The sequence below is a fragment of the Pongo abelii genome, chromosome 12, assembly GCF_028885655.2.
Source record: "Pongo abelii isolate AG06213 chromosome 12, NHGRI_mPonAbe1-v2.0_pri, whole genome shotgun sequence".
Taxonomy (NCBI): Eukaryota; Metazoa; Chordata; class Mammalia; order Primates; family Hominidae; genus Pongo; species Pongo abelii.
Window position 1 is genome coordinate 86156695 of NC_071997.2, and position 25604 is coordinate 86182298.

Consider the following 25604-nt stretch of genomic DNA (forward strand, 5'->3'; position numbering starts at 1 on the left):
TTTTATGTGAACATATGTTTTCAGTTCTCTTGAGTATATATCTAGGAGTGAAATTGCAGGGTCATATGGCAATTCTGTTTAACTCTTTGAGGAACTGCCAGACTGTTCTCCAAAGGACTTTGCATGCCGTTTTACATTTCCACCAGCAATGTACGAGTGTTTCTATTTCTCCACATCTTTAGCAACACTTTTTATTGCCCATCTTTTAAATTTTAGTCAGCATAGTGGTGTGTGAAGGGGTATCTTATTGTGGTTTTAATTTGCATTTCTGTAATGACATTGAGTGTCTTTTTGATACGTTTAATTGGCCATCTGTGTATCTTCTTTGGAGGAATATTTGGAGGAATCTTAAATAGAGTTATTTTCCTTTCAGTTGTTGAGGTGTAAGTGTCCTTTATCCTTCTGGATATTAGACCCTTAGCAGATATATGATTTGTAACTATTTTCTCCCTTTTATTGCTTGTTTTTTCATTTTCTTGATCCTCATTTACTTTTTTTTTCTGCTTGTTCTATCAGTTACTGAGCGAGGTGTGTTAAAATCTCCTGTTATGATTATAGATTTTCTAGTTTTCCTTGTGGTAGTATTAATTCCTGAGGCTTATTAGGTACATACAAATACAGAATTATAAAACCTCCCTATTGTATTGAAATGAAAATAAATGTATTATTATGAAAAGTCACTCTTTATTTTGGTTAATGCTTCTTCCTCAAAGTCTACCTATTTGATATTAGTATGCTACGCCAGCTTTTTTGGGGGGAGTTGTGTTTGCATGGTTTCTTTTTTGTCTTTTCACTGTCTCCTGTCTGTATCCTTATTTATAAGGCATATTTCCTGTAAGCAGTCTATATATATCTTTTAACCTGGTCTGGTAATATTTGTCATTTAATGGAACTATTAATATTTAACTCCACTCATATTATTTAGTTACTGAAATATTTATTTTTTTTGAGACACGGTTCTCACTCTGTCACCCAGGCTGGAGTGCAGTGGCATGATCATGGCTCACTGCAGCCTCAACCTCCAGGTCTGAAGCTATCCTCCCACTTTAGTCTCCTGAGTAGCTGGGGCTACAGGCATGCACTACCATGCCCAGCTAATTTTTTAATTTTTTGTAGAGATGGGGTCTCCGTTGTTGCCCAGACTGGTCTCAAACTCTTGGGCTCAAGCAATCCTCCTACCTCAGCCTCCCAAAGTGCTGGGATTAGAGGCACGAGCTACAGTGCCTGGTTGATGACTGATATATTTAGATTGAAAGCTAGCACCTTACTTGGTTTGTACTTGTCCAGCCTCCTTGTGTTTCTTTTTCTCTCCTTTCTTGCCTTTTTCTGGAATAATCATGTTTTTTTTGTTGTTGTTGTTAAGATTTCATTTCCCCGCTCTATTAGCTTGTCATTGTTACATTATTTTACAGTTCTAATGATCACTCTAGTAATTACAACATGCATCCTTGATTTATTAGCATCTAATATAAATAACTACATTGACCACTTTCTTTCTTTTTCTTTTTTTTTTTTTTTTGGAGATGGAGTCTTGCTCTGTTGCCATGCTGGAGTGCAGTGGTGCGATCTTGGCTCACTGCAATCTCCGACTCCCTGGTTCAAGGGATTCTCCTGCCTTAGCCTCCTGAGTAGCTGGGACTACAGGCGCGTGACACCACACCCGGCTAATTTTTTGCATTTTAGTAAAGACGGGTTCTCACCATGTTGGCCAGGATGGTCTTGATCTCCTGACCTCATGATCCGCCTGCCTCGGCCTCCCAAAGTGCTGGGATTACAGGCGTGAGCCAACGCACCTGGCCACACTGACCACTTTCTAGACAAGGCAAAGACTGAAAGCCACTTAACTCCGTGTACTTCTTCTCACCTTTTGTGCCATTGTTTTCACATACATTAATTCCACATTTATTTTAAACCCTACAATTATTGTTATTAACAGTCAGTATTCACTTAGATTTACTCATTTATCTACCTTTTCTTAGTTTTGTATTCCCTCCTGCGTTTTCTTTGCTTTCATCTGGCATAGTTTGAAAAAACATTTATTTAAGTATAGTTTTAGATTTACAGAAAAATTGCAAAAATCATACAAAGAATTACCATATGCCTCATACCCAGTTTTTCTCTATGATTAACATCTTAGTATAATACATTCCCAATAATTAATGAACCAATATTGATACATCATTATTAACTAAAGCCCGTATTTTACTCACATTTTCTTAGTTTTTACCTAATGTTCTTTTCTTTGTTATAGGATCCTGTTTAAGAAAGCACATTCCACCATCCTGGTTAACACGGTGAAACCCTGTCTTTACTAAAAATACAAAAAAATTAGCTGGGCGTGGTGGTGGACACCTGTAGTCCCAGCTACTTGGGAGGCTGAGGCAGGAGAATGGTGTGAACCCAAGAGGTGGAGCTTGCAGAGAGCCAAGATCGTGCCACTGCACTCCAGCCTGGGCGACAGAGCGAGACTCTGTCTCAAAAAAAAAGAAAGCACATTTCGTTTAATTGTCTCTTTAGGCTGCTCTTGACTGAGACAGTTGCTCAAATTTACTTGTTTTTAAAGACCAGGTCTTGTTCTGTTACCGAGGCTGGAGTGCAGTGGCATAAACACAGCTCACTGCAGCCTCAACTTCCTAGGTTCAAGCCATTCTCCCACCTCAGCTTCCTGAGTAGCTGGGATTACAGACATGTGCCATCATGCCTGGCTAATTTTTAAATTATTTTTGTAGAGACGGGGTCTTGCCATGTTGCCCAGGCTAGTCTTGAACTCCTGGGCTCAAGTGATCCTCCCACCTTGGCCCCACAAAGTGCTGGGATTACAGGCATGAGCCACATGCCCAGCACTTGTTTTCGATGACCTTGACAGTTTTGAGTAGTTCTAATGAGGTTTTTTTGTAGAATGTTCCTCAGTTGGGATTTGTCTGATTCTCTTTCTCATGATTAGACTGAGATTCCCTAAAAGTTTTTATGGGGAAGAATCATAGAGGTAAAATATCATTTTTATTATATCATGTCAAGGGTACATACTATTTTTTTTTAATTGAGATGGGGTCTTGCTATGTTTCCCATGCTGGATTTGAACTCCTGGGCTCAAGTGATCCTCCTGCCCCAGCCTGCCAAGTAGCTGGGACTACAGGTGTGTGCCACCATGCCCAGCAAAGGCACATACCATTAACAAGCCCTTCAAAATCTGGATCTACCTCTGAATACAGGTAAGTATGCTAATAGATCATTCCAGGAAATGACCATATGCCCCTGAGAAAGGATGAGAAAGGAGTTGTGGATCCTATGTTTCGGTAGGGAATCTCAGTCACCCCATCCCTCTGGAGATGTGAGCATCTTGCTGTGCTGAGTATAGTTGTGTTTAAAGATGTGTTTTCTTTACAAGGTGATCTCTAGATATGAGCCAATTATTTCATCTGGTGCTCATCCAAAGAAACCACAATTGTTCTGACACTGGAGGAAAAGCTGACTGCGCTGGAGAAGTGGGGTGTTGGTTTTCAGCGTGGTCACACCTTCCTTAGGGGTTCTCGAGGGGAATTCTGACTTGGTGGAGTTTTTTGCTTTCTTCCTAACTTCAGATGTAATGCCACAGTACCTCCCAAAGAGAAGCAGTAGTCCATGAAGGCCATGCAGTCTAAATCTCTACTAAGGAAGAAACACATTTTAAAATTTAAATTCACCATAATTTGCACCATTTTTTCGGCTCACAGTTAAGGGGCAGTGCCAGTTCCCCTCTGGTCATCCTGGGTTGCATATGGGCCATCTATCTTTCACAACCAAGCTTTATCTACACAGAGACGTGAGCGAAGTTTTGCAATCATAGTTTTTCTTTACCTTTTCCTGTTATCCTTAGCCCATCATGTTCTAAATAGCTTTCTCTGGTGATCAGAGTAAAGGGATTTCTCTGTTATTCTGAGCAAGTAAACACTGAAACATCAGGGAAAGGGTGAAGTTTGTTTCCGAGTGTATTTGCGTTCAGCTGGACTCTGTTTTCCTGCACCTGTAGGCCTGATTCTATCCTGTGGAGCCACCCAGAAAACTTCTACAACTTCTGCTTCTCCAGATATTTGCAGGTGGGCTTTTGAGCTCCCCCAAACCTTATTTTCTCCAGTACAAACTTCCCCAGCTTTTCTAGTCAGTGTTTGTAACATAGTTGAGAGTCTCCTCCCCATTTTAGTCATCCTTCTTTGAATTCATTCCTGTTTATTAAAACCTGGTGCCCAGAGAGGGATATAATATTATCGGGGTGGCTTCCTAGCCCATAGTATTGTGGGATTACCCATTCCTTTTTTCTCAGTATTGTTCTTCTATTAATGCATTTCTAGGGTCACATTATTACTACGATTACTTTATAGGCTAGTACTCATTTATTAATAAGTTATTTTTCAGAAATTCCCATACTCAATACCAAAGGCACTTCCTTGGCAAAGTGACTGTATTTCTCTCTGTCTTGGTTTCTTCATCTCCAAATGGCAATAATTATGATCCTATGAGCTCACAGGACTATTGTGATGAATGAATGAGATACTCTGGTCAAGCTAAACCTAATAAATAATAAAGTCACTGTGACTCTCTCTACTTTCTAACTGTGAGTACTGCTACAAGTCCACCCCCACCTCTGCTTGTGGAAATAAAAAGAGCGGATTTATGAGAGGGGACGGGTCTACCTGGAGTGACTTGAGGAATACCCAGAAGACCCCGTCCACATCCTCCTGCTTAGAATATGCCTTTTGCTAGCCTGCTGTGATGCCTGGAATTTCATCCTTCACCCATGTGAGTCATTATTGGACACAGGAAGTTAAAGATCAATCAGTCTTATCCCCTGCCCCCCCCCCCCCCCCCCCCCCGGAGAGCTGCAGATGCCACCCACAGCTGGCTCCTGGAACCTTGAGCAGAGACCGGGTCCTCTACTCTTTTTCGGAAGTTCTCCCATGAGGGTATGAGTGGCCAGGGAGATGTCCGAAAGGGATTCTGGGCTTGGAGTGGCTTAGAGGGCAGTTTCCCACGAATTTTGCCATTTTCTTCAGTCAGCAAGTGAGCGACCCATGACCAGTCCCATGCCCCGAGCACAGCTCAGCGGGGCTCAGAGTTGGTCCGTGGCATGTAGGGGGGTGGGAATGATGACCCTCGCGGCAGAGCCCACGCTGGCCGGCACAGCTGGTGCTCCACATTTTAAGCAGGAGTGGACACACATACCCAGGATCTCCCAAACCCGTGCAGGCCAACCCACCCCGGTCTGAGTCAGCTTTCTCATCCAGACTTGAGTCTTAGTTAGAGCACTGCCTTGGCCTTTAGTGAGGCCCCCAAAATGATGTCAATGTTCACGCTCAGCTGCCCTCTCCTCAACCAGGCTAATGAGGATGGGGAAAAAGTTCTTTGTTTTAGGCCAAATGGGTCTTCTCTAACTGCAGCTGTTTTCTTTTTTTGTTCTTACAAGTGCTGGGCCCACCCACATAGTTTAAAGCCAAGATCAGGACAGAAAGGGAGGGAGCTGTCCCCTGGCCACCCTGATACCTGCTGTTGGAAATCAACAAACAAACACAAACCCACTTTGCGTTCTGTGAGTGTGCATGTATGTTGGTCCCTAGGTGCTGCAGGACAAGAGGAGGGCTGGAAAGCTCTGCCCATGCCTGGGGAGCATGCTGGACCTCCCTTCCAGCTACAGAAGAGGTCAGCACCCTGCCCCCGCTGGCCGTCTTGGTCGAACTTCTGAGAGACCCTCTGGGCAACATGCTGTCCCTCCTAATTGTCTTCCTCGGTCACCACTGCAGACCAAGCCTTCCAGGTCATCAGTCACCACGTGGCCCTTGTCCTGGGAGAGTTCTGCACATCCGCTTCCCTTCAGCCCTCCTCACCCTCCAGATCCTTCTACTGCATGATCGAGAACTCTGTCTCCTAGAGCCTCCCCTCCTCTGAAGGGGCCTTCACCTTCTTTCACTGAAGCCTGGCTGTCCTCAAGCTCCCTGCTCCTTGCAGCCACTCAGGTTGAGGCTGGTTTCTGTCGCCTACAGGCAGGTGTCAGGCATGGCCTGGACGTAGAGGGGTCACTCGTCTCTCCCTCTTAGTCCTCAGACTCTTTTTTCTTCCCTCAGTGACTTCAGTCCCCAGCTCCTCTCTCCGTCCACCTTTACTTTCACTGACGCTGACACCCACCTGGACCACTCTGATGACATCCTGGCTCCCCAACTTCTTCAGACCCTTGCCTTCTTTGATTTCAGCCACCTCTGAGATCTGAAAATTTGCTTTTATTTAAAAAATGTTTCAAGTTTACATATGTAAAATTCTTTTTCTGATGTACAGGGCTATGGTTTCTTAGACAAGCGTGGATTCTCACAGCCATCACCACAGACAGTACATGCAACAGTTCCAATACTCCAGAGAACGCCCTCATCTCTCCTCACCCCTGCCTTCTGGCAAGCAATGAGCTGTTCTCTGTTCCTGTATTTTTGCCTTTTCTAGAATGCCATATAAGTGGGATTATATAGAATGTGCCCTTTTGGTACTGGCCTCTTTCGTTCAACAGAATAATACCTTTGAGATTCATCCATGCTGTTGTATGAATCAAGCGTGTTAACTTTTATTGCTGAGTAGTAGTCCATTGTGTAGATATATTACCGTTTTTTAAAAATCTACCCCTGTTGAAGGACATTTGGGTTGTTTTCAGTTCTTGGTGAGGATGAACATTTGTGTGCAGATTTTGTATGGACTTAAAATCTTGACTTCTTTAAAGTACCTAGAAGTGGTCATTGCTGGGTCCTATGTATGTGAGATCTCAATTGTAAGTTTCCTCTCCTCTGACAACTATGCCCCATCCACATGGTTCCTTTCTCTAACATATCACACTGACCACTGTGACCTCACTAAGACCTCCAGTTCACTGAGCCTGCCATTTTTCATTGATCATGAACCTATTCATTTTTTTCTTTCCTTCTCACACAACTTAGTGATCCATCATAATAGTCATTCTACTGGAAACTTTCCTCACTCCCTTAAACATACCGTCCTGGCTGAACCACAACCTGGTAAATAAACTGAACTACCCACCCATTCAGCCTCCATTAGAGTAGAACAGTGTGGCTAGAAGAAAACACAATTGTGCCACGGGCCAGTTCATGACCATAAATCTCACCTGAGCTTCTGATACTGATCATCGATCAGTCTGACCTTCTAGTGACTATTTCATACTTCTATCTCTTCAAACCTCTGACAGCCTCATATATCACTGGGGAAATAGCAATCAGACTAGAGATTGCTCATTATCCTCCCACCACCAATTCTACCTGACGTACTAAGGCTTTACTCTCTTCTCTGCCTTCCCCCTTTTAAAATGATGAGCTGTCCATGCTTCTGTCTGAAGCCAGCCCCTCGATGGTGCAGTGGATTCCATCCGTGTCCATCCCACCTTTTCAATCATTTTACTTCTGCAATTATCCCCTCTCTTTCCTGTCTTCATCAACTTTCTGCCATCACCGTATATACATTTCCTAATGTAGCTCATCTTCAAAAATAATGTCCCTCCTGACTCCCCAAAACCAGTAACTTTACAGTGGAGAGACCTGACAAACACCTCAGCCAGGTGATCAAGGCAATGAGTCATGATGGTGGAATGTACCCTTGCTGTGATGTGAGGAGGTGATAATGGCACTGTACCTCTGTGGTCTTCCTTTCCAAAACCCACAACCTCTGTCCAACCAGAAAAACACCAGACAAATCCAAATGGAAGGATGTTCTACAAGATACTTAACTAGCACTCCTCAAAATTGTCAAGGCCGTCAAAAGTGGGGAAAACCTAAGAGAAGCCTAAGGAGACGTGACAAGTAAATGTAATGTGGTATCCTGAATAGGACCCTAGAACAGAAAAAGAAAGATATGAAGTAAAACTAAAAACTGGAATAAAGTACAGGCTTTAAATAATAAGGTACCAATACTGGTTCATTAATTGTGACTTATGTACCATAGTAATGTTAACAATAGAGGAGGCCAGGCACGGTGGCTCACGCCTATATTCCTACCACCTTGGGAGGCCGAGGCAGGAGGATCACTTGAGCCCAGGAGTTCGAGACCAGCCTGGGCAAATAGGGAAACCCCGTCTCTATTCTAAAAATAAAATAAAATATTAGAGGAAACTGAGTGCAGGGAACTCTTATAATAGTCTCACAGGCTTTCTGTAAACCTAAAACTATTCCAAGATAAAAGTTGATTAAACATGAAACCACACACACACACACACACACACACACACACACACACACACTCCCCAGCACACTCTCCTGACCCATGTCATCTTCTTGCTCCACTCCATTTCCCTGCTTTCCTGCACAGGGAACCTTCCCAAAGGAGTTGTATATTGCTACGGTCTCTGTCTCCCCACTCCAGCCAGTTCATTCCTCAGTCCACTCCAATCTGCTGTCCTTAGCTCTGCACCAAAACTGCTCTTGTTAAGGCTGATGGTGAGCTCCATGTTGGCAAATCCAAGTCAATTTTTTTCCCCTTCCCTTCCCTTTCAGTCTAGTGTGTGTGTAACGCAGTTCACTATGCCCTACTTCCCGCAGCACCCTTGTCACTTGGCTTTTGGGATACTATACCCCTGGATTTCTTTCTGCTCCTTGGCTGCTCTTGCTCAGTCTGGCTTCTACCAGTGGCCTAGGTTCTGTCTCCGGACCTCTGTTCTTTGCACTTTTATCTCATAGGCATATTTCATCCCATCTCATGGAGTTAAGTACAATTTACCTACTGCACATTCCCAAATTTGTATCTCCAGCTTTAAACCCTATAAGGTAGGGACTGCTGTCACCACCATTCTACAGAACAGCAGACTTAGGCTATCAGATGTTTAAGGGGCTTCCTTGAGGTTAGACAGCGGGAAGCAGCAGGGCTGGGATTTGAACCTAGGTCTGTCTGACTCTAGGCCTGTGTTGTGAGTTGCCAGGCTGCCCGGCTGCCGCCTCCTCCTTCCCAGCTCCCCTCCTGCCTGCTCCCCAGGGCCTCTTGCATGTGTTGCTCATTCTGGCCTCAGGCCTTTGTCTCCCTGGTCCACTTCTCCTGGAATGACCTCTTTTCCCCCTGCCTGTCTAATCCTTTTCCATCCCAGCTCTGGTGGGAGATTCTTCACTCCTAAGACCCAGGCCGATCTCTGCTGGCCTCCTCTGGACATTTGCAGGGGCTGGAGTCCACCCTAAAACAACCAAGGGCTCATTTGCATCAATAGTTATCATGCTTTCTGAACCCGCGATGGGGCCCTTGGCCCAAGTACAGCTGCACCCACGGGGACACAGAAGCACGTGATCTAACGCTGGGACTGGCTGGGAAAACTGGGCCATGGGCCTCCATCATCACACACCATCTCAGACAGGGTCTCAGTCATCCAGGCGGGCTTTGTTTGGTTCCCTACTAGCTGGGAAGCTTCTAGAAAGAAGGATCATGACTGCCGAATAAGTATTTTTAAACCCTGTGTGTATTAGGTGGGGCTGGGGAAGTACTTCAAAATCCTTTTCTCCTGGGTCCTGGGGGACCAAGGAAAGTTCAGTCCAGTAGTGAAAGAATTGATTTAGACTTCATTTGAGGTCACAGAGAGGCCAAGCAGTTCCCACAGGGGTCGCTGAGCTCAAAGGAACGTTTGGAAGAAATGGGGGTGACAGGATCATTTTTGGAAGAACCGAGAGTGCCGGAGGGAAGTGAGGAGCAGGAGGCTGGAAGGAAGATTTGGGAAGGGCCATGTGGGAGGCCCAGTGCTGGCTGAGACAGTGAGCAGTGACCTCTGGGGCAGAGAACACAGCCCTTTCACTTACGTGAGTTCAGCCTCAGTTCCCATGATGCTGGCCTGGGCTCTGGCCCCCGCCCTGCCACTAACTCCCTGTGTGACTGCAGGCAAGTCGCTTTGTTTTCCTGGGCATCATTTTCCTCATCTCTAAAATGAGGAGGTTGAAAAAAAGAAGTGATGGGGTTGGGCGACATTATTTCTCAGCCCCTCTCAGCATCTGAGATAACATCCTGTGCTGTCTTACCCTGGGCCACTGCCTCAGGGAAGGAAGAGCCAGGTTAACCTGACTGTTCTTCTGCAGGCCTCCTGGTAAAAGTTCTTTTTCACAAAAAAGCAGAGTCTTTTGTGCGGGATCCAGGAGAGGAAGGATGTAAGTGGTTGCATCTTGCATGTTGTAAAAGAAATGAATCTGCATCTCCTTGATCTCCAGAAAAAACACAGTTCATTCACTCTCCATCCCCATCTGAACATGGGCATCAAAGCCCGTGCTGTGGAATGGGATCAGTTTTGCCCTGCATGACCAGAAGGGGCAGGGTTGGCCCTTCTCTACCAGGTAGGGCCTTCTGATGTTCCAGCCTTGGGTCAGAGTCCCTCTCCCAGAGAGATTTCTCATCCATAAGCCTGCCAACCAAGACAAGTGCTGAGATGTCGTCACAGCCCACCAGGGTTTGCTTGCCTAGAGGGGAATATATCTAGCATCAGGAGGACCCCCAATGGCTGAACGATTGCTAAGTCTGCTCGGGCTCCTACCTTGGTCCTTGCACATCTGGTCACACAGGCATGTACCTACTGAGTCACCTGCATTTTGAAAATACAAAATCGGGAGCATTTAAGTCAGTCTTCACTGGATTGCTTGAGGCAAAACATGAAGCAGTGATGGCTTGTGTGGGTCTTGTGTCTTGTGCTTGGAGGCTGAGCTCCTCTGACCCATCAGGAACAATGGCTTCGTTGTGCTCCTCTCTGGCTTGCTTGCTGGATTTGGAAGCAAGAGGAGCTTTGAGCTGCCCAGCACCCCCAGGGGCAGGAGGGTACAATCATGGCCCAAGGACAGCACTGTGGACCCCATGGGACCCTGCAATTGTTAGGGGCCTGGGATGGATAGCACCTTTCCAGGCCTGAATCCTGAATTTGCCAGTGCTCAGAGGCAACTCAGCTCCTGAAGGATGGGCTGAGATGTGTCAGTCACAGAAAAGCTTCAGAAAAGAACAGGTGATGTTTTCAGGAAGTCCAAGATGGCAGGCAAAGGTGGGTAGGAACCTGGCAGAGCCCAGAAACTCCAATCTGAAGGTCCAGGCCCCAAGTTTTGGAAGAGAAGAGTAAGCAAAAGAACCAGAAGGAGGTCTAAAGGCTAAAGTAATAAAGACATGAATTTTCTATTTAGAAATGAGAACAGGGTCCTGTCATAAAATCAACCTCCCAGCCATCAGTCTAAGGTGTAAGAGGAGAGACGCACTGGCCAGGAAGGGGTTTCAGTTTCATTTCTCCCATCAACAAGCTGTGACTTGCTTAAGTCATAAGATCCTCAGTTTCAGCTGTAGAATGGGTGCCCATGGCATTGCTTAGGCCTAGGATCCAGTGAGCTAACAAGCTAACATGTGAGACCATACCATATGGACCAAATGCTTAGGCAAAGTACATGCTGCTGGAATGGCTGGTTCTAGGGTGGACAGTGAGAGCACAGGCTGCTGCACGGTCTCTCGCCTTGCCCCCATCTCTCCATGGAGACAACGGTCTGCTCACAAGCAGGTCATGATTTGGAAAAGTGAAATTTGAATTGGGAAACATATCATGCTCATGTCCAGTTCTGGGCTTTCACTGTGCTCTGTCTCTGGCCGAGGGGATCTCTGCTCTTCCCAACCACAATCTACCTGGGAAGACCCTACTCCAGCCCAGCTGCCTCGAAATTGAAGTCCTAATGCCCAGGCTGCCCCTTTCCCTTCGGGACCTCCATCCCAAAGTGCACTATGTGAATATACAGAGCAGCGTGGCTCTCAAACGACTTCATGTAATTTTCTGAAAGCAGAGACCATGACTTCTTTCCTTGGGTTCTCCATAGGATACAAAGAATGGCCCCAAGGCAGATAGATAGAAAAATACTTGCAGAAATATGGAAGATACAATATGAATTTTCAGACTTAGGCAACTGCCAAGTATTTAACACAGTCTTTCCTTCACCAGTCTTATCAGCTCACTTCAGTAGTCTCATAAAGGTCTGTGCTAATGTTCAATTTCTATGAACTACTTAATAAATACTTCACTTTACATTGGCATAGCCCATGATAAATCCACAGGAAATAAGAGCCACGAGCAGTGGTAGGATCAGAATACTTTAATAAGATACCAGTGTCAAAATACATTTCCTTATAAAGTTAAGCTCCCATACAGTTATAATGTTGTCAGTAGGAATTCGACAATATAATAACGTTCATGAAATCGTTACGTTGACAGGTAGGGTTAATATGAAGCTTGGAATATTTTTCAGTGTTTTAGTAAAACTGCAAGGGTAAAATGCCCTTAATGCCAGGGCAACACACACAGGAAATCAAATCCCAGCATTTACATGTCAGTGACCCTTCAAGTTCTGCCACCCTGTGTGGGGTAATTCTGTGCAGCTAAAATATGATTTACGCAACACCATGACTAAGGAATTTCTCCGATAACTTAAATTTCTTTTGAAAGCTACTTTTTGTTTTTGGCAATAAGTCTATCCGGGCTTACTAAATAGTTGGCCCAATGTGCTTTGTGTGTGTTTTTAGAAACTTCTTCATTGTACCCATTACAGAAAAGTTCCATGTAATTGGTATTGAAAAACCAGAGGTGTCATCCCTCTTACCCAGTGAGTTGCAAAGTGCTCTGGGAACACTGTTTTCAGTGCTTCCTACCTACATGTCACTGCCCGACCCACAGACCTCAGCCAGGGCCTGTGGCTAGGGGCCATCCCTGGAGGCCTGGCGGGGCCATCTGGCTGCCGGCTGAGGGGGGCTGCAGGGCTGGTCTGGACCAGCTGCTCTCCCGCTGTGCAGCCTCCTCCTCAGTCCAGCTCCACGGGGCTCCAAGGTCGTGAGCGTGGAGGACGTGGACGGGGTCACTATACCATTTCCGACCCCTCATTTGCATGAATTCCCATCTAAACCATCTCATGGTAGTTCTGGAAATGTCCAAATGTGCCGTGTGAAAGACCATCCGAGTCACATAGCTCAGTGCACTTGAAGGGCTAGCAACAAAACCTTAAGAAAAGTTAGAGCACTTCCCCGCCCCACCCTCTGACCCCACAACGTGCCATCAGACCCTCTTGGCAGCAATAATAATAATACATACATACATAGTACATAGAGAACGTGAGGGGATAGCGCGCAGTGCTCCCGCTGAATGACTCCACTGCTCGGATTGTCACACCTATGGCATATCACAGATGGCAAAAAGCCGACGGGGAGGCCTTCCATAGTGTCCGTACAGGCCGTGGGAGCACTGGACAAGTCTGCAGTGTCCACAACACCAAGAAAAATTAACAGCTTCGAAAAGATCTTAAAGTGATTTTGTGAGCAGGATTCCATTTCCGTTTCTAAGTTTTTAGATATTACAAAGTACCCATATATATGATAAACAAACACTTAACCCAGATATAAATTTTCTCTTTTAAAAAAACTCAGTTATGTTTTTGAATAATAATAAAAAATCCACCAAATGCGGGGGAAAAACACCAGTTCAGGAAAAGCCACGCTGTGCAACTTTCACAGATAACCACATACGTTGGAGTTGACCCTTCACATTTCTTTTTTTTCCAAAATTAGAGCAAAGAGTCAGCTTAAACCAAAAAAACCTGAAATTTACAATATGATGATTAGTTTTAAAAAAGAAAGGAGAAGGGCTCTGCGAGGGAGACACCACAAACCAAGCTTGGAAAGCAAAATCATTTTTGTTTCTCTTTGGCAACAACAATAACGAGGAATCTTTTTAGTAAAATGAAGCTAAAGCTCTCCCTACAGAAGAACAGACATGCACCAAATTTGTTAGTATGGACAGTTGTGTGTGAGAAGGAGAGGGAGGGAGAGAAACCTATGGATAATATAAATTAGAAGTAATTGAAGGTGGGGAGGAAGAAAATCCTACAAAATTTAAGAACATTTCAGAACAGGTAAAACAATTGTGTACTTTAAAAATAGGGATAATAAAGTGAGCATCTCAGAAAAAGGCCACTTCTTGGTGACCTGGGCAAGTCTGCCAGGTAAGTCCATCTTGTAAATAGTGTGCTGGCATTAGAAATACCTAGTTGCAAAAACAGACGGAGAGAGTGAAGCTGGTGGGACGGCGTCGGCAGAGGTGCTGCCCAGGTGGAAGGCCTGGCTCAGGTGGCCTGGTCCAGGGCTCTTAGGAGGTCCCCTCCTTGCAGGAGCGTGGAGCTTCCCAGCACGGGCACGTTCACCTCACAGTCATATCTGGTCAGTTCGGGCAGCAGGTAGGACTCAAATGAGGGCCCGAGCAGCCGGCTTGCCATGCCTGAAAGAAGGGTTGGTACCATAACTTAAAGGCCTAAATCGAACATTTGGAAAAGTGTCTACTTCTTTGTGACTGGGGGATACCAACAGGGCAGCCCTAATTTCACTCTGCTCCTTCAGTGGTGTCTGTCCCATGGCCTGCTGCGTGCTCGGGGAACGTGTCCGCCTCCAGAACCATTGCCTCAGGTGGGGTGCTGAGACCCAAGAAAGAGGAAAGCGTGAGGTGCAGGCTGCAGCACAGGTAGGTGGAAGCTTCAGGAAGAGCCTGGGGTTGCTGACCCCATGCCTCCTGGCAGCAGGGAGGAAAGGCTGAGAGGGAGTTCTGAGCCACCTGGCACCTATGCTCACATACACAGAACATGCAGAACACACACATACATACAGACACAAACACAGACTGCCTCAAGATTCAAGAGTCTGAAAATCCAGTTTCCGGTCACCACCCTCAGCAGTCCTTTCTTCTTGCCTCTGTGTTATTCTCCTGCTGAGGAGGCAGACCAGGGAGTGGCAGAGGAGACACTCCCAGCACACACACAGGCCCCATCCCAAGGAGGAAAGGCTTAGGTGGCAGCAGAGAGCCTGGAAGCCCTGCATTCTGACCCTCCGATGTGAGATGCCCACCCACCTTCCCTCATCTGCAGAGCCTCGTTCCAGTGGCCATTCCCTCCTGCACCTCCTAGCTCAGATCCTTGCTGGGGTCCATGCCTGCCTCCCCAGCTTGACTGCTCCTGTGGACAGTATCAATGGATACCTGCTCACCATCCCTTGCTAACTTCTCCTCTTATTCATGGTCAGAAAAGAGTATGATATGATTCAACTCTTTTGAAAAGAATATGATTTTCCCTTGATTTCACTATTCAAGGTAATTTGTGGGCTTCATAACAGGAAGAATAGTGCTGGCTACCTCTTACTGCACATAAATATATACCAGTCACTGAACTCAACAGCAGAGCCAGAATTTAAGCCAGGGCTGTCTCGTGGTTCTACAGCCTGGACTCTGAAGCACAGAACTATAACTTTCCCCAAACTCTATTGCTGAGGAAATTGCCTTTTAGGACAGGGGCCTGGTATGTTTTTCCATAAACCACGAATTATTTTCAGGCCAAACAAACCTCATGAAGACATATATGTATGTTTTCCCGTAAACCACGAATTATTTTTAGGCCAAACAAACCTCATGAAGACATATATGTTTCACAAGATACTGTCAAGATGAAGGTGGCCCAGGGTTGAAGGCAGGCATCGGTGCCTACAGTTGAACCAAGTCCAGTGGGGTGGGCCTACCAGAGCTTTCCAGGATGTTCTCCCTGCAGCAAGTTTTGGCATGTTCTCAGCACCTGCCTGAATTCAGAGTGACACCCCAAAACACATCCACATGAAGAACTGAGGAAGGGGCAAGGCTCCGGGATTCTCAGGGTGGAAAGAGCCCTGGATGGCACCTGATCATGGTAGGGTTCCCTCTACAGCCCCAGGGAAGGAGCACTCCCTTCTCCACGCAGCAAGCTCATCCTTGCATAGACGGGAGATCCCCTGCCTCTGCCCAGACCCCTTCCCAACTCTCTCTCTCTCTGAACTTTCTCTTCTTCAACAGGCCCTCACCACTGTGGCTGCCCGCTCTTTCTTCTGAAAGTGCTCCTGTCGTCAACAGTGGTACAGTGTTCTGGGGGTGGCCAACCCAGTGTTCAGTCCTCTTTGGGCAGCCGGTAGTGGTCTGGATTCTTTCCTTCAGTATTCTAGCCTGAGTTTGTTTTGAGTTTTTTAGCTGTGTCTCAGACCCACCCCCTGGGGGGCCTGGTCACTGATGTCACAAGGAACGTGTGAGGAGGTTCCCTAAATCCAAGGAGACCTGAGCCCTGTATAGGTGACTTCAAGTCAAGCACCTCCCTGTGCCTGACACTGTGCAGACGCTGGGAAAAAAAGTAGACGTGGGCTTCCCCCGGCATCAAATCCTGGGATGGGGGTGACAGATCCTGGGCACACCCACCTGACACCTTGTGGGCTGACGACAGGCTGTAGTCCTGGTACTGGGTGGCGTAGCACTGTGGGGGGAACCTGCTCTTGCTATTCTCCCCGGGACTGATGGCAGATGGAGGCTGTGGCAGCGGCAGATGTCTCAGGGGATGGCCCAGGCCCCTCATGGGGTTTTGGGTGAACTTATCTGAAAGACCAAAGTCAGAGAGTGATTGGCCTGAGGGAGGGGAGAGGCCAGGAAGCCCTAGCATCCCTTTCCTTTATAAAAGGTGCTCAGAGTCACCAGAACTACAGCCAACCTTCAGGACCCTCTGATGGCGTCATCTAAGTCAGAGTGGAAATGGAAAAGTTGGGTGTGTGGGACTGCGGGAGGGACAGAGGACATCGCCCCATCCTAACAAGGCTCAGAGAGGCAGGTACGGCCTGTGGTGAATGGAAGAACCAGGATGGGCTCCCGAGCCCCAGTCCTTCCACCAGAACCCCCAGGAGGCCCAGGCCTGTGGCCGCTGCTCACCATTGGGGACATTTGCACTCAGTGGCTTGTCCGGCATCAAAGGGCAGCTCCCACCCCTGAGGTTCTTCATCCGTTTCCACATCAAATGTGAGGTGCTGCCACCAGGTGGGTCCCCCTGGGAGTAAGAAGGGCAGATGGAAAGGGGAAAGGGCCAGAGAATCAGGTCCCCAGACTGGGTGGGTTGGGTGGGCCTGGAACAGGGCTGGCACTTGCTGGCTTGGAAGGGCCACATCCCCACCCCTCTCAGCAGCCCTGGGTTCCCTAAGGGCTGCGGAGAGGCCCCTGTGGCCAGTTGGGATGACTCACCCCGCTGAGGTCCTGGAAGGCTTGCTCTTCATACTCCAGCTGTCGCTTCAGCTTCAGCTTGTTGGAGAGGGCTACCATGGCCGGACTCAGCACATCTGGGCCTCGAGCCCCAAAACCCTTTGCAGACCTGCCAAGCCCGAGAGAGCAGGCTATGAGGGAGTCTGGAGCCACATGCCACTCAGTGCCTTCTCATCTTAGGGGCCCTTCCAGTCCCAGTGCTTATGCCTGTGATGACTCAAAGACCCAAAAGGCAGAGTCTCAGAGGCACGTTGTACACCTGCAGGCCAAGCTCGAGCTCTGTCTCCTTCTTCAGCTATAAGATGCTGAAGGGCTCGAGCCTCCTGGTCTGGGGGATGGCTGCCTGGCTGGGCAATGTTAGTCTTTGGAGGGTTTCTTCTGTCCCGTCTCTCCTCTGCCTTTTGCTCCCACTGAAAACTAGTTAGGCTGCTCTATAAAGGGCAACTACCAGCGGCCCCTGGGAGTGGCAGGTCATGTACCAACCACTGTGGCTTAGCCCAGTGAGCTCTCAGCTGGTGAAATGAGCATGCTGGGGAGATGGGAAGGCAGTTCTGGAGCCTGGGCACAGCTGGGAGAGGCTGCAGTGGTGAGGACCCGGGGGCAGTCAAAAGGCAAGGGGGAGGCATGGGCATCTTTTTGATTTTTTCAGCCAGGGAAAATCATCACTCAATTTTCAGTGTGGCTCAGATGATGAACCGAGATAAGAAAGGCACTCTGGTGGTGGTCCGAAAGGAGACACTGAGGTACAGGGCTCTCAACAAGCCACTTCTTTGCCTGCCCTCAGTGGCAGCCCAGATAAAAACCCATCCTACACGAGGCCTCACAGGGCTTGAGGTGATTCCCCAAAGTCTGAGCTCAGAGAAGGGCTAAATGGGGTATCAGATGGATGTGGAGAGGGGCAGGGGCCTCCCTGGGGGTCCAGCTATCTTACTAGTGGGTGCCTCTCTGTTCCACCCTGCCCAGCACGGCCCTGCTGGTACAGCTGAGTATCTGCCACTTACCTTGTCTTGAAGGTGGAGACATGGGGTGGGGAGACAGGGGGCCCCAACGGCGCTGCTCCCAAGAACTCTGTGCGCTGATCCCCGACGGCCCACTTTGTGGGCCCAAAATGTAATGGTGGATCTGGGGGCCACTGGGTATTGGATCTGCCCCCCATGGAAGAGAGAGGGGTGCTGGCCTGGCCACAGCACGGTGGCAGGGATGCTTTGCTTCCGGCATCAAAGAAGATGGAGGACATGGGCCGGTGCTCGGGCTCTGTCTTCTTGCTCTCCAGCTGCTGCTGAAACTTGTCCAGGAGGAAGGGACTGTGCGGGGCTACAGGGGCCAGTGGCTGGAAGATGTTTGTCATGGCACTGAAGCAGTGCTGGGGGGTGGACTGTGGGTTCTCCACCAAGAGCCGCTCCTCGGGGCAGATGGGGCTTAGCTGGAAGTCTTCCCCGTCCATGGGGATATAGGGTGCCAGTGTCTCCAAGTCCAGCTCATTGAAATCCGTCTGAGGGGAGACAGCACCGGTAAAGAGGCAAGGGGGTTGGTACGACCTCACAAACACTATTCCAACTCAGCTCCTGCAGAGCCATTCATCTCAAGCACTGTTTCACAGTGCTGCTCAAACACCTCCACTGGCTCCCTAGGGCCTATCAGGAAAACCTCAGACTTGGCTGTGTCATGTACACGGCCTTGTATCATGTACCAGCCTTCCCCCATGTTTATCCCCTCTTCACCCTGCACATTGAGAAATGTTCTCCTCTCCCCATCCCACCTGTCCAGAGCCCGCCTTCTCTCTCGAAGCCGAGGCAGCCCCTCTTCCACAGAGTCAGCCCTGCCTACTCCAGCCTGTGGTGGTTGTCCTTGTCCTACAATGCTTAGGACTGTGGTGCACACTGTGGCCTTTTTTTGTCCTCTTCTCCCTCCTATAAGCTGGCATGGGCCTAAGCAAGCAGTGAGTACCCAGGTCCATCTGTGGACTCTCGCAGAGTAACAGCCAGACCCCAGGGACACAGACTTTGGTTCCAATCAGCAGATACTCAGATCATCCCTTAGGGTGGCAGTATCATGACGGACGCTACAGGGAATACAAGCAGATGCGGTAAACAGTTTCTAACTTCAGAGACTGACACCCTCACTGGGTGTCAGCTGACTAATGACTGCAATACTAAGCAATCGTTAAGGAGCAGAAGCAGATAGCTGTGATTAAGTGCCACATGATATATACTACAGGAGTTCTGAGGAGGAAGGGTGATAGAAAAGCTAAAATAGGGAATGTTTTGCAGAGTAGCTGGGATTTGTGCCAAGTAGGATCAAGAAACAAACTAAGTGGCAAGGCAGAAATCTGGTTGAACTCAAGACTAAGACAAATGGGGGATTAATGGTTTTCCCTGGGGTTTTGTAAAACACGTACCCTTCCCTCTACCTTATCCTTGTTTACATAGTTTTTGCAAGAACATTGGCCTTATGTAATAAATGTGTTCCTGAAAAGTTTTATGTAAATGAAAAATTGTCAAACAGATGTTATTTTAAAGTGCATTTCACATAAAATGATTATTTTTTTAAAATCACAAGATGAATGTGTTTATAAAGGGATTAATTGTCCCCTATGTTTATACATGTTTTATACATCTGGCTATGCTTGTTAAATGTAGGGCCTGTTTAAAGAAAGGTGCAGTGGTATCATTTTGGTTTTCATGTGCACTAAGAAAGTTATCTAAGTAGGACACACACACGCTGGAAGAGCTGGATTTGACAGTGGGAGGAGGGGGTGACCACAGGCTCCATTACCCTGCACCCCTACCTGTTTAGGGGACCTGGGCCTTGGCCAAGCATCTCCACGGCTCTTTGCAACAAAGGGATGAGGCTACAAGAATGGATGTGAGCCTTTGTTGTCCACCAGACGGCAGGCACACACCCTAGCTTGATCTCCACAGCCACCTACCTGGGTACTGCATTGGTCCTTGGCCTCTGTGTCCATGGCGAAGAGCTTCTCAATCACTTCAATCTTCAGGTCGTTATCCAAAGATGTGTAATAGTCTTCAGGGCTATTGGGCTAGGGGCCAGGAAGGAGGGGGACAGAGTCAAAGATATGGCACTGGTCTCCCCAGAAGTCCAGCATGGAAGAAGAAATACATTCCTGGACCCAAAGGTTCAATTCCATTCCACCACACAACTATTTGTAGAGGGGCCACTAATTAACAAGCTGTATGAATTAGGTCAATTCATCAACCTCTCTAAACTCCAGTCTCCTCATCATAAAATGAGGCTACTATCGCTTCACAGGTTGTCCTGTCTTGAGGACCAAACAGGATACAGGCTGTGGCCAGCAGGGCTGTGCAAACTGTGCAGCTGTATGCCACATACGGGATGTTACTGCCCTGTATGGGGACTGAGCTGGGGGCTCAAAGCCCTTCAAGGAGCTTATCTCAATGGGGTTGGGGGATGAACACTAAAAGGAAGAAAACAGCTCTGATACCTGGTAGATAAGTGTCACGGCCACTCTAGGGGGCTCTGTGATAACCTGAGAAGGAGAAGGACAGTACCTGTCCCAAATGTCCCTTCAGCCATCTGGCAGCAGTCATACATACGGAGCCCTCTCTGTGTCCTCGCCATAAGAGGGCTGCTCACCGTGGAGCAGCTGCTGCTGCTGGTGGCACTGGGGGTGGTGCTGCCCGGGGCAGCTGCCTGGGGCACGGTGAAGGCAGGCAGGCTCCCAGCCTCGCTCTGGGTGCTGGGGCTCCTCAACTCTGTGGCCCATGGCTGGCTCGGGGGCAGGATGGCCTTGCCATAGGCTGAGGACTCCTCGAAGTTCTGATTCCCTGTGGAGACAAGGGCCTGGGAGGTGAACACCCACAACCATCAGGCTCACCCCAAGGCAGACGAGGCCCAAAAACTGCAGAGAAGGCCCTAAGAGGGTCTGGAAGGCATGCCTGGAGATAGGCGCCCCCAACACCCCGGGGCTTAGCTGGAACACAGGGGTCTTTGACTCTGGCTATGAGTCAATGTAGAGACTCCCTTTAAACGGAACAGTCTCCTGGGACATTTAATTTTCAGAGACTAAATATATTAGGAGCCACTCTTCCCTGAGGAGCAGATCCGGAAGGGTAGACAAGGAAGGTATGAGAGGGAGAGGAGAATTGGCCTATTGAGCTATTTGCCTCAGTACTGCCACAAAACAAGCTGTGAGACCTACTGGCCAAGGGCCCGCTGCGTTTCAGATTCTCTTTAGCTGCAATCCTCACGTGGCCACTGTAGAACACATCTCAAAGGGGCTGACACAGTCCAGGGTGAGCACCACTCTTCCGGCAGCCACAGCAAGGCCAGGAGAGGGTGGCAGCGGGTTGCTAACTGGGGAGCATGGGGCTTTAAGGGTGTTTCCAGGATTGGCGCAGCTGAGGGCTGAAAACCCTGCCGGGGTCCCCAGTGACTTACATCCCTAGGGACAGGCAGACACTTTAATGAAGTCGTGGGTGTGAGGGCTTAATCCCAGGCCTCAATATGTTCTCTGTGTTTTTGGAATTATCCTTCCCAACGTTACTCCAACTTAGCCCTCTGCCTGAACAAGCAATCTGTCCTTCCAGACCCTGGTAGGAATCTGCCCCTTCTCTTTGACAGTGTCCAAGTTGCCTCGGAGCAGATCCCTCACCTCTCCCCTCCTTCTCATCTCAGACTCTTAACCACCCATGGTGGAGAATCAACTCCTCAGGGGGGTGTCCTCTTAACCCTTCCTTGTACAGCACTTGGTGAGGTCAGATATGGGATGGTCTTATCAGGGCAGGAGCGTGTGGTGTTCTTTTGTGCTCAGCAGAGCCTGGCCTCTAATAGGTGAGTAACAAGACTTGGGGAAGGGGCTGGGGTAGCTCTGGTTAAGAAAAAGCTGTAGCTAGGGAGGCCTGTTATGGTAAGAACTCTTCCCAGCCCCAACAGGGTTCCAGGGGCCTGGCTTAGCTAAGAAGCACCCACCGAAATCCAGAGAGATGATGGCGTCTCCTGGGGTGGGAGCCAGCTGGGCCAGCTCCTCGGGCTCCTCCTTTAGCTTGGTGAATAGGAAGTTACTCTTCTCAGACACAGCCCCCTTGCCACTGCTATCAAAGATGCTGTTCATGGCCATCAGGTGGGGCTTGAACAGGGATTCAGTCTGGTCCATGGAGAACACCACATCATTCTTCTCAATCTCACTAATGGGGGGAAAAGAGCCATTCAGACTTTCCACATTTTCTAGAAAAATTCTGCTCCCCTACATGCATGGAAACCCTCACAGCTAAGCTCTCCGACAAAAAATGGGTAGGACTCCAGGCACTGGCATCTTATAAAGAACCACACAATAGAAGTGTGTGAGCCATGGACGTAGTGACAACAGAGGTATCCTCTGAATGTATGTCTGTTTCGGATCCTGTTGCATTAAATATTATTGCACTTGAGTGGGGTGGTATATATGAGGCCTGAATGCTTTTGTTTTTCTCTGTTTCTAGAAACAACTAGAAATGACTTCCTCTAGCTTACTTTCCAGGTACTATAGAGTGAAGGCATGACATCTTTTTTTCCCAAAAGCATGAGCAATTCTCTTTCCTTTTTCCTCATTCAGAAAATATTGACTATTGTGTGCTATCTGCCTCCCCACCTGGGTCAGATGCATGGCATAAATCACAGATGACAGGGAAAGGGCAGAAAAAAAATCCCAACCCAGTATCCCACTGTTCCAAGACATCCACAGGAAGTCCTCTCAGTCACTAGGGTTAGCCCTGCAAAAGCTCCCTGAGGTGGTGCCCAGGGCGCTGAGAGGCCTGGCATCTCCTAGGCCTGTCATCCTCAGTCTGGGAAGCTTGGGCACCCCCACATACCCTGCACCAAGGCCCGCCAGCCTTCACACGCTTACCTCAGGACGTAGTTGACACACATGATGCACTGGGGCTGCAGGTTGCGAGGGTTGTAGATGACCGTCCCCTGGGTCTCCAGCCACACATAGCCCCCATGCTTTGCGAGCATCCGGTACTGGCCACTTACTACCTGACCCTTGGTGCACACTAGGGGAGGAGAAACAGAGCTGAGCTTAGGGAAGTGGGGCAGGGGTGTGCACCACAGGCTCAGTAGATCCCATGGGAGGGCAGTCTAATCTGCAGGGGAACAGACAGAACAGGGCACCAGGACAGTGAGGACCAGGGAGAGTGACCTGGGAGGGAGCTTAGGGATCACCTCAGCCAACTCTTCATTTTAAATATAGGAAAAAGAGGTGAGAAGAGGTGAAATACTTGCCCAAGGCTGTCTACTGAGGGAGGGACCCACTCACTATGCAGCTTTGCAGTGGCCCATCACGAATCCCTGGACAAGTCAGGCTTACAGACCAGCTCAGCTATTAGCAGAACCAAGACCAGAACCTGCCTTACTTTCTTCATGGGGTTCAGTGAGAAGAAGCCCCTTCACACTGGGTAAGGAGCGCCATCCCCTGTCAAGCACTCCAGGTGGGGGGACTTCTAAGCAGCTTGGAGAAAGCCTGACCTCAGGGCAGTTTTTTTTTTTTTTTTTTTTTTTTTTGCAGCAGACCCACCACCAATACCCTGCTTATGAATAAAAGCATTTAAAACATTGATATCCTTGATTTTTCCAGGTCATCTGTCAGGCTTGCCACCTTTTGGGCCATTGAAGGTTTGCGACCCACAGCAAAGGCAGAGGCAAACCACTCCACCCTTTCTCAGTTGGGGTTGAGAAAGAGCTGGGACCCTGGCAGCCCATACACAGTCTCTTAATAAGCTGTAATAAATCTCTTACACTCCTTCTCCCAACTGCCCAGCTAGGCTTCCTACTTATGAGGTTTTTCCTCTTCTAGATTGTTCAACTAACTGTTCATTTAAAAATGCTTTTATTGTGTACCTTGGGGAAGGGTTTCACATCACAAACTGTCCTTCCCCAGTCCAGAATGTTCCATCTGCTGCCATTCAAAAGGAATCAGTAAATATCTTTAAAGTCTAATAATGTTAGAATTTTTGGTATTTTTCTGAGCTGCCCATTCCTTGGGAATTTACAGAACTCCAGCTCAGAAGCTCCCAAATCACAGAGACATTAGGAAAGGGCATGGAGGGAGGATCGGGAAATCTTGCTAGCTTAGGGATTTGGGGAAAGGAACAATCCTTCTTGGTTTTGGTCTCCTCCTCTGCAAAACAGGATATTGATAATAATAGTAGTAATGGTAATAACTGTCATCATTAGCTACCCAGTATACCACTGCTATTTGTACTGAGGATCGAATGTACCCACATGGCTCATCAGGTACATAAGTGTTGACTGACTGTCACCAACAAATTTTGTATAGGAAAAGCCACCTCTTTCTCAGAGACACTAATACATATTATGCCCGTGGCCTGTCACAGACAATTTGTTACACGTTGGTAGATAGTCTCATGAGGGGCCACTTGGGAGGATATCCAGGTTCTCTGTAGACAGAGAGTCTCCCCGGTTCTCCTGGTAGGCTCGCAGGCCTCCTCCCCATTCATCAGCCCTGTACAGCTGAGGAACATGGCTCTCTTCATACTAGTGCAGTTTAGTAATCCTTTACACTTATGTTTTGCTTTCTTCTTCAAAATTTAACAGGCACCTGCAAAGTGCAAGAATTCCTGTAACTTACATTTGTATAGTGCTTTGCGGTGTTCAAAACTATCTGATAAGATGATTCGTTTCTGCAAAGCATTTAGAACAGTGCCTGGCACATAGGGCGCTCACTAAGGATTAGGTCATCATCACTGCATTTCATAGGCAACACCATGGGGTGCCTGTTGTTATTCCCACTTTACAGCTGAAGAAACTGAGGCTTAAAACTACTGATTTGCTGAAAGACCACCTCAGTGGAAACAGTAGACAGAATTATAGTTCAAATTAAAGGTTCCTAGTCTAAGCTTTTTCTGTTTGCTCTTAATTTTTAAAAATACATGTTATGTTATTGGGGTCAAATTTACCTTCAATAAAACACACACCCATTTGAAGTATACAGTTCAACAAGTTTTGACAAAGGTACAGTGAACGCGTAGAACTTTTCCATCACCGCCCCACCACCCCATTTTTTATGCCTCTAGGCAGTTAATCTTCATTCCCACCCTGGTTCCAGGCAACTACTCTTCTGCTTTTTGCCACTATATATTCGAATTGTCTTTTCTAGATTTCCATGTAAGTGGAATTGTATAGGAGTATCTACTCTTGTGTCTGGCTTCTCTACACTCGGCATGTTTTGAGATTCATCATGGCGTTGCAGGCATTTGTGGTTTATTCCTTTTCATCAGTGAGTTGTATTCTGTTGCATGGACATACCATAATTTGTTTATCCATCTGCCTGTTGATGGATGCTTGAGTTGTTTTCAGTTTTTGGTTATTATGAATAAAGTTGCTATAAACATTTGTGTATAAATCTTTGTATGGACATATTTTCATTTCTCGTGGGTGCAGCTAGGAGTGCAATTGCTGGGTTACATGTAAAGTATATGTTTATAGGAAGCTGCCAAATTATTTCCAAAGTGGTTGTATCATCTTCTCTGATCTTTTAAACGAGATCTTGTGCCACAGG

At 47.7% G+C, this 25604-nt stretch overlaps 1 protein-coding gene across 2 annotated transcripts in view; it reads right to left on the reverse strand.

Annotated features, from left to right (window-relative positions):
• Positions 1–12077: 12077 nt before the first annotated feature.
• The window catches only part of EPAS1 (endothelial PAS domain protein 1), an 89753-nt gene continuing 76226 nt past the window's right edge, over positions 12078–25604 (reverse strand). Inside the window, exons 8-16 of one of the 2 annotated variants that reach the window (XM_002812065.6) lie at positions 22932–23079; positions 22019–22233; positions 20684–20874; positions 19998–20108; positions 18070–18560; positions 17051–17177; positions 16745–16859; positions 16244–16417; positions 12078–14260 (exon numbers count right to left, since the gene is read on the reverse strand). In XM_002812065.6, coding sequence (XP_002812111.2) covers positions 14109–14260; positions 16244–16417; positions 16745–16859; positions 17051–17177; positions 18070–18560; positions 19998–20108; positions 20684–20874; positions 22019–22233; positions 22932–23079 — 1724 coding nt within the window. In that variant the 3' untranslated portion in view covers positions 12078–14108. Of the gene's footprint in view, positions 16418–16744; positions 16860–17050; positions 17178–18069; positions 18561–19997; positions 20109–20683; positions 20875–22018; positions 22234–22931; positions 23080–25604 lie in introns of both variants that reach the window. The other variant, XM_063713709.1, reaches the window with a different exon arrangement.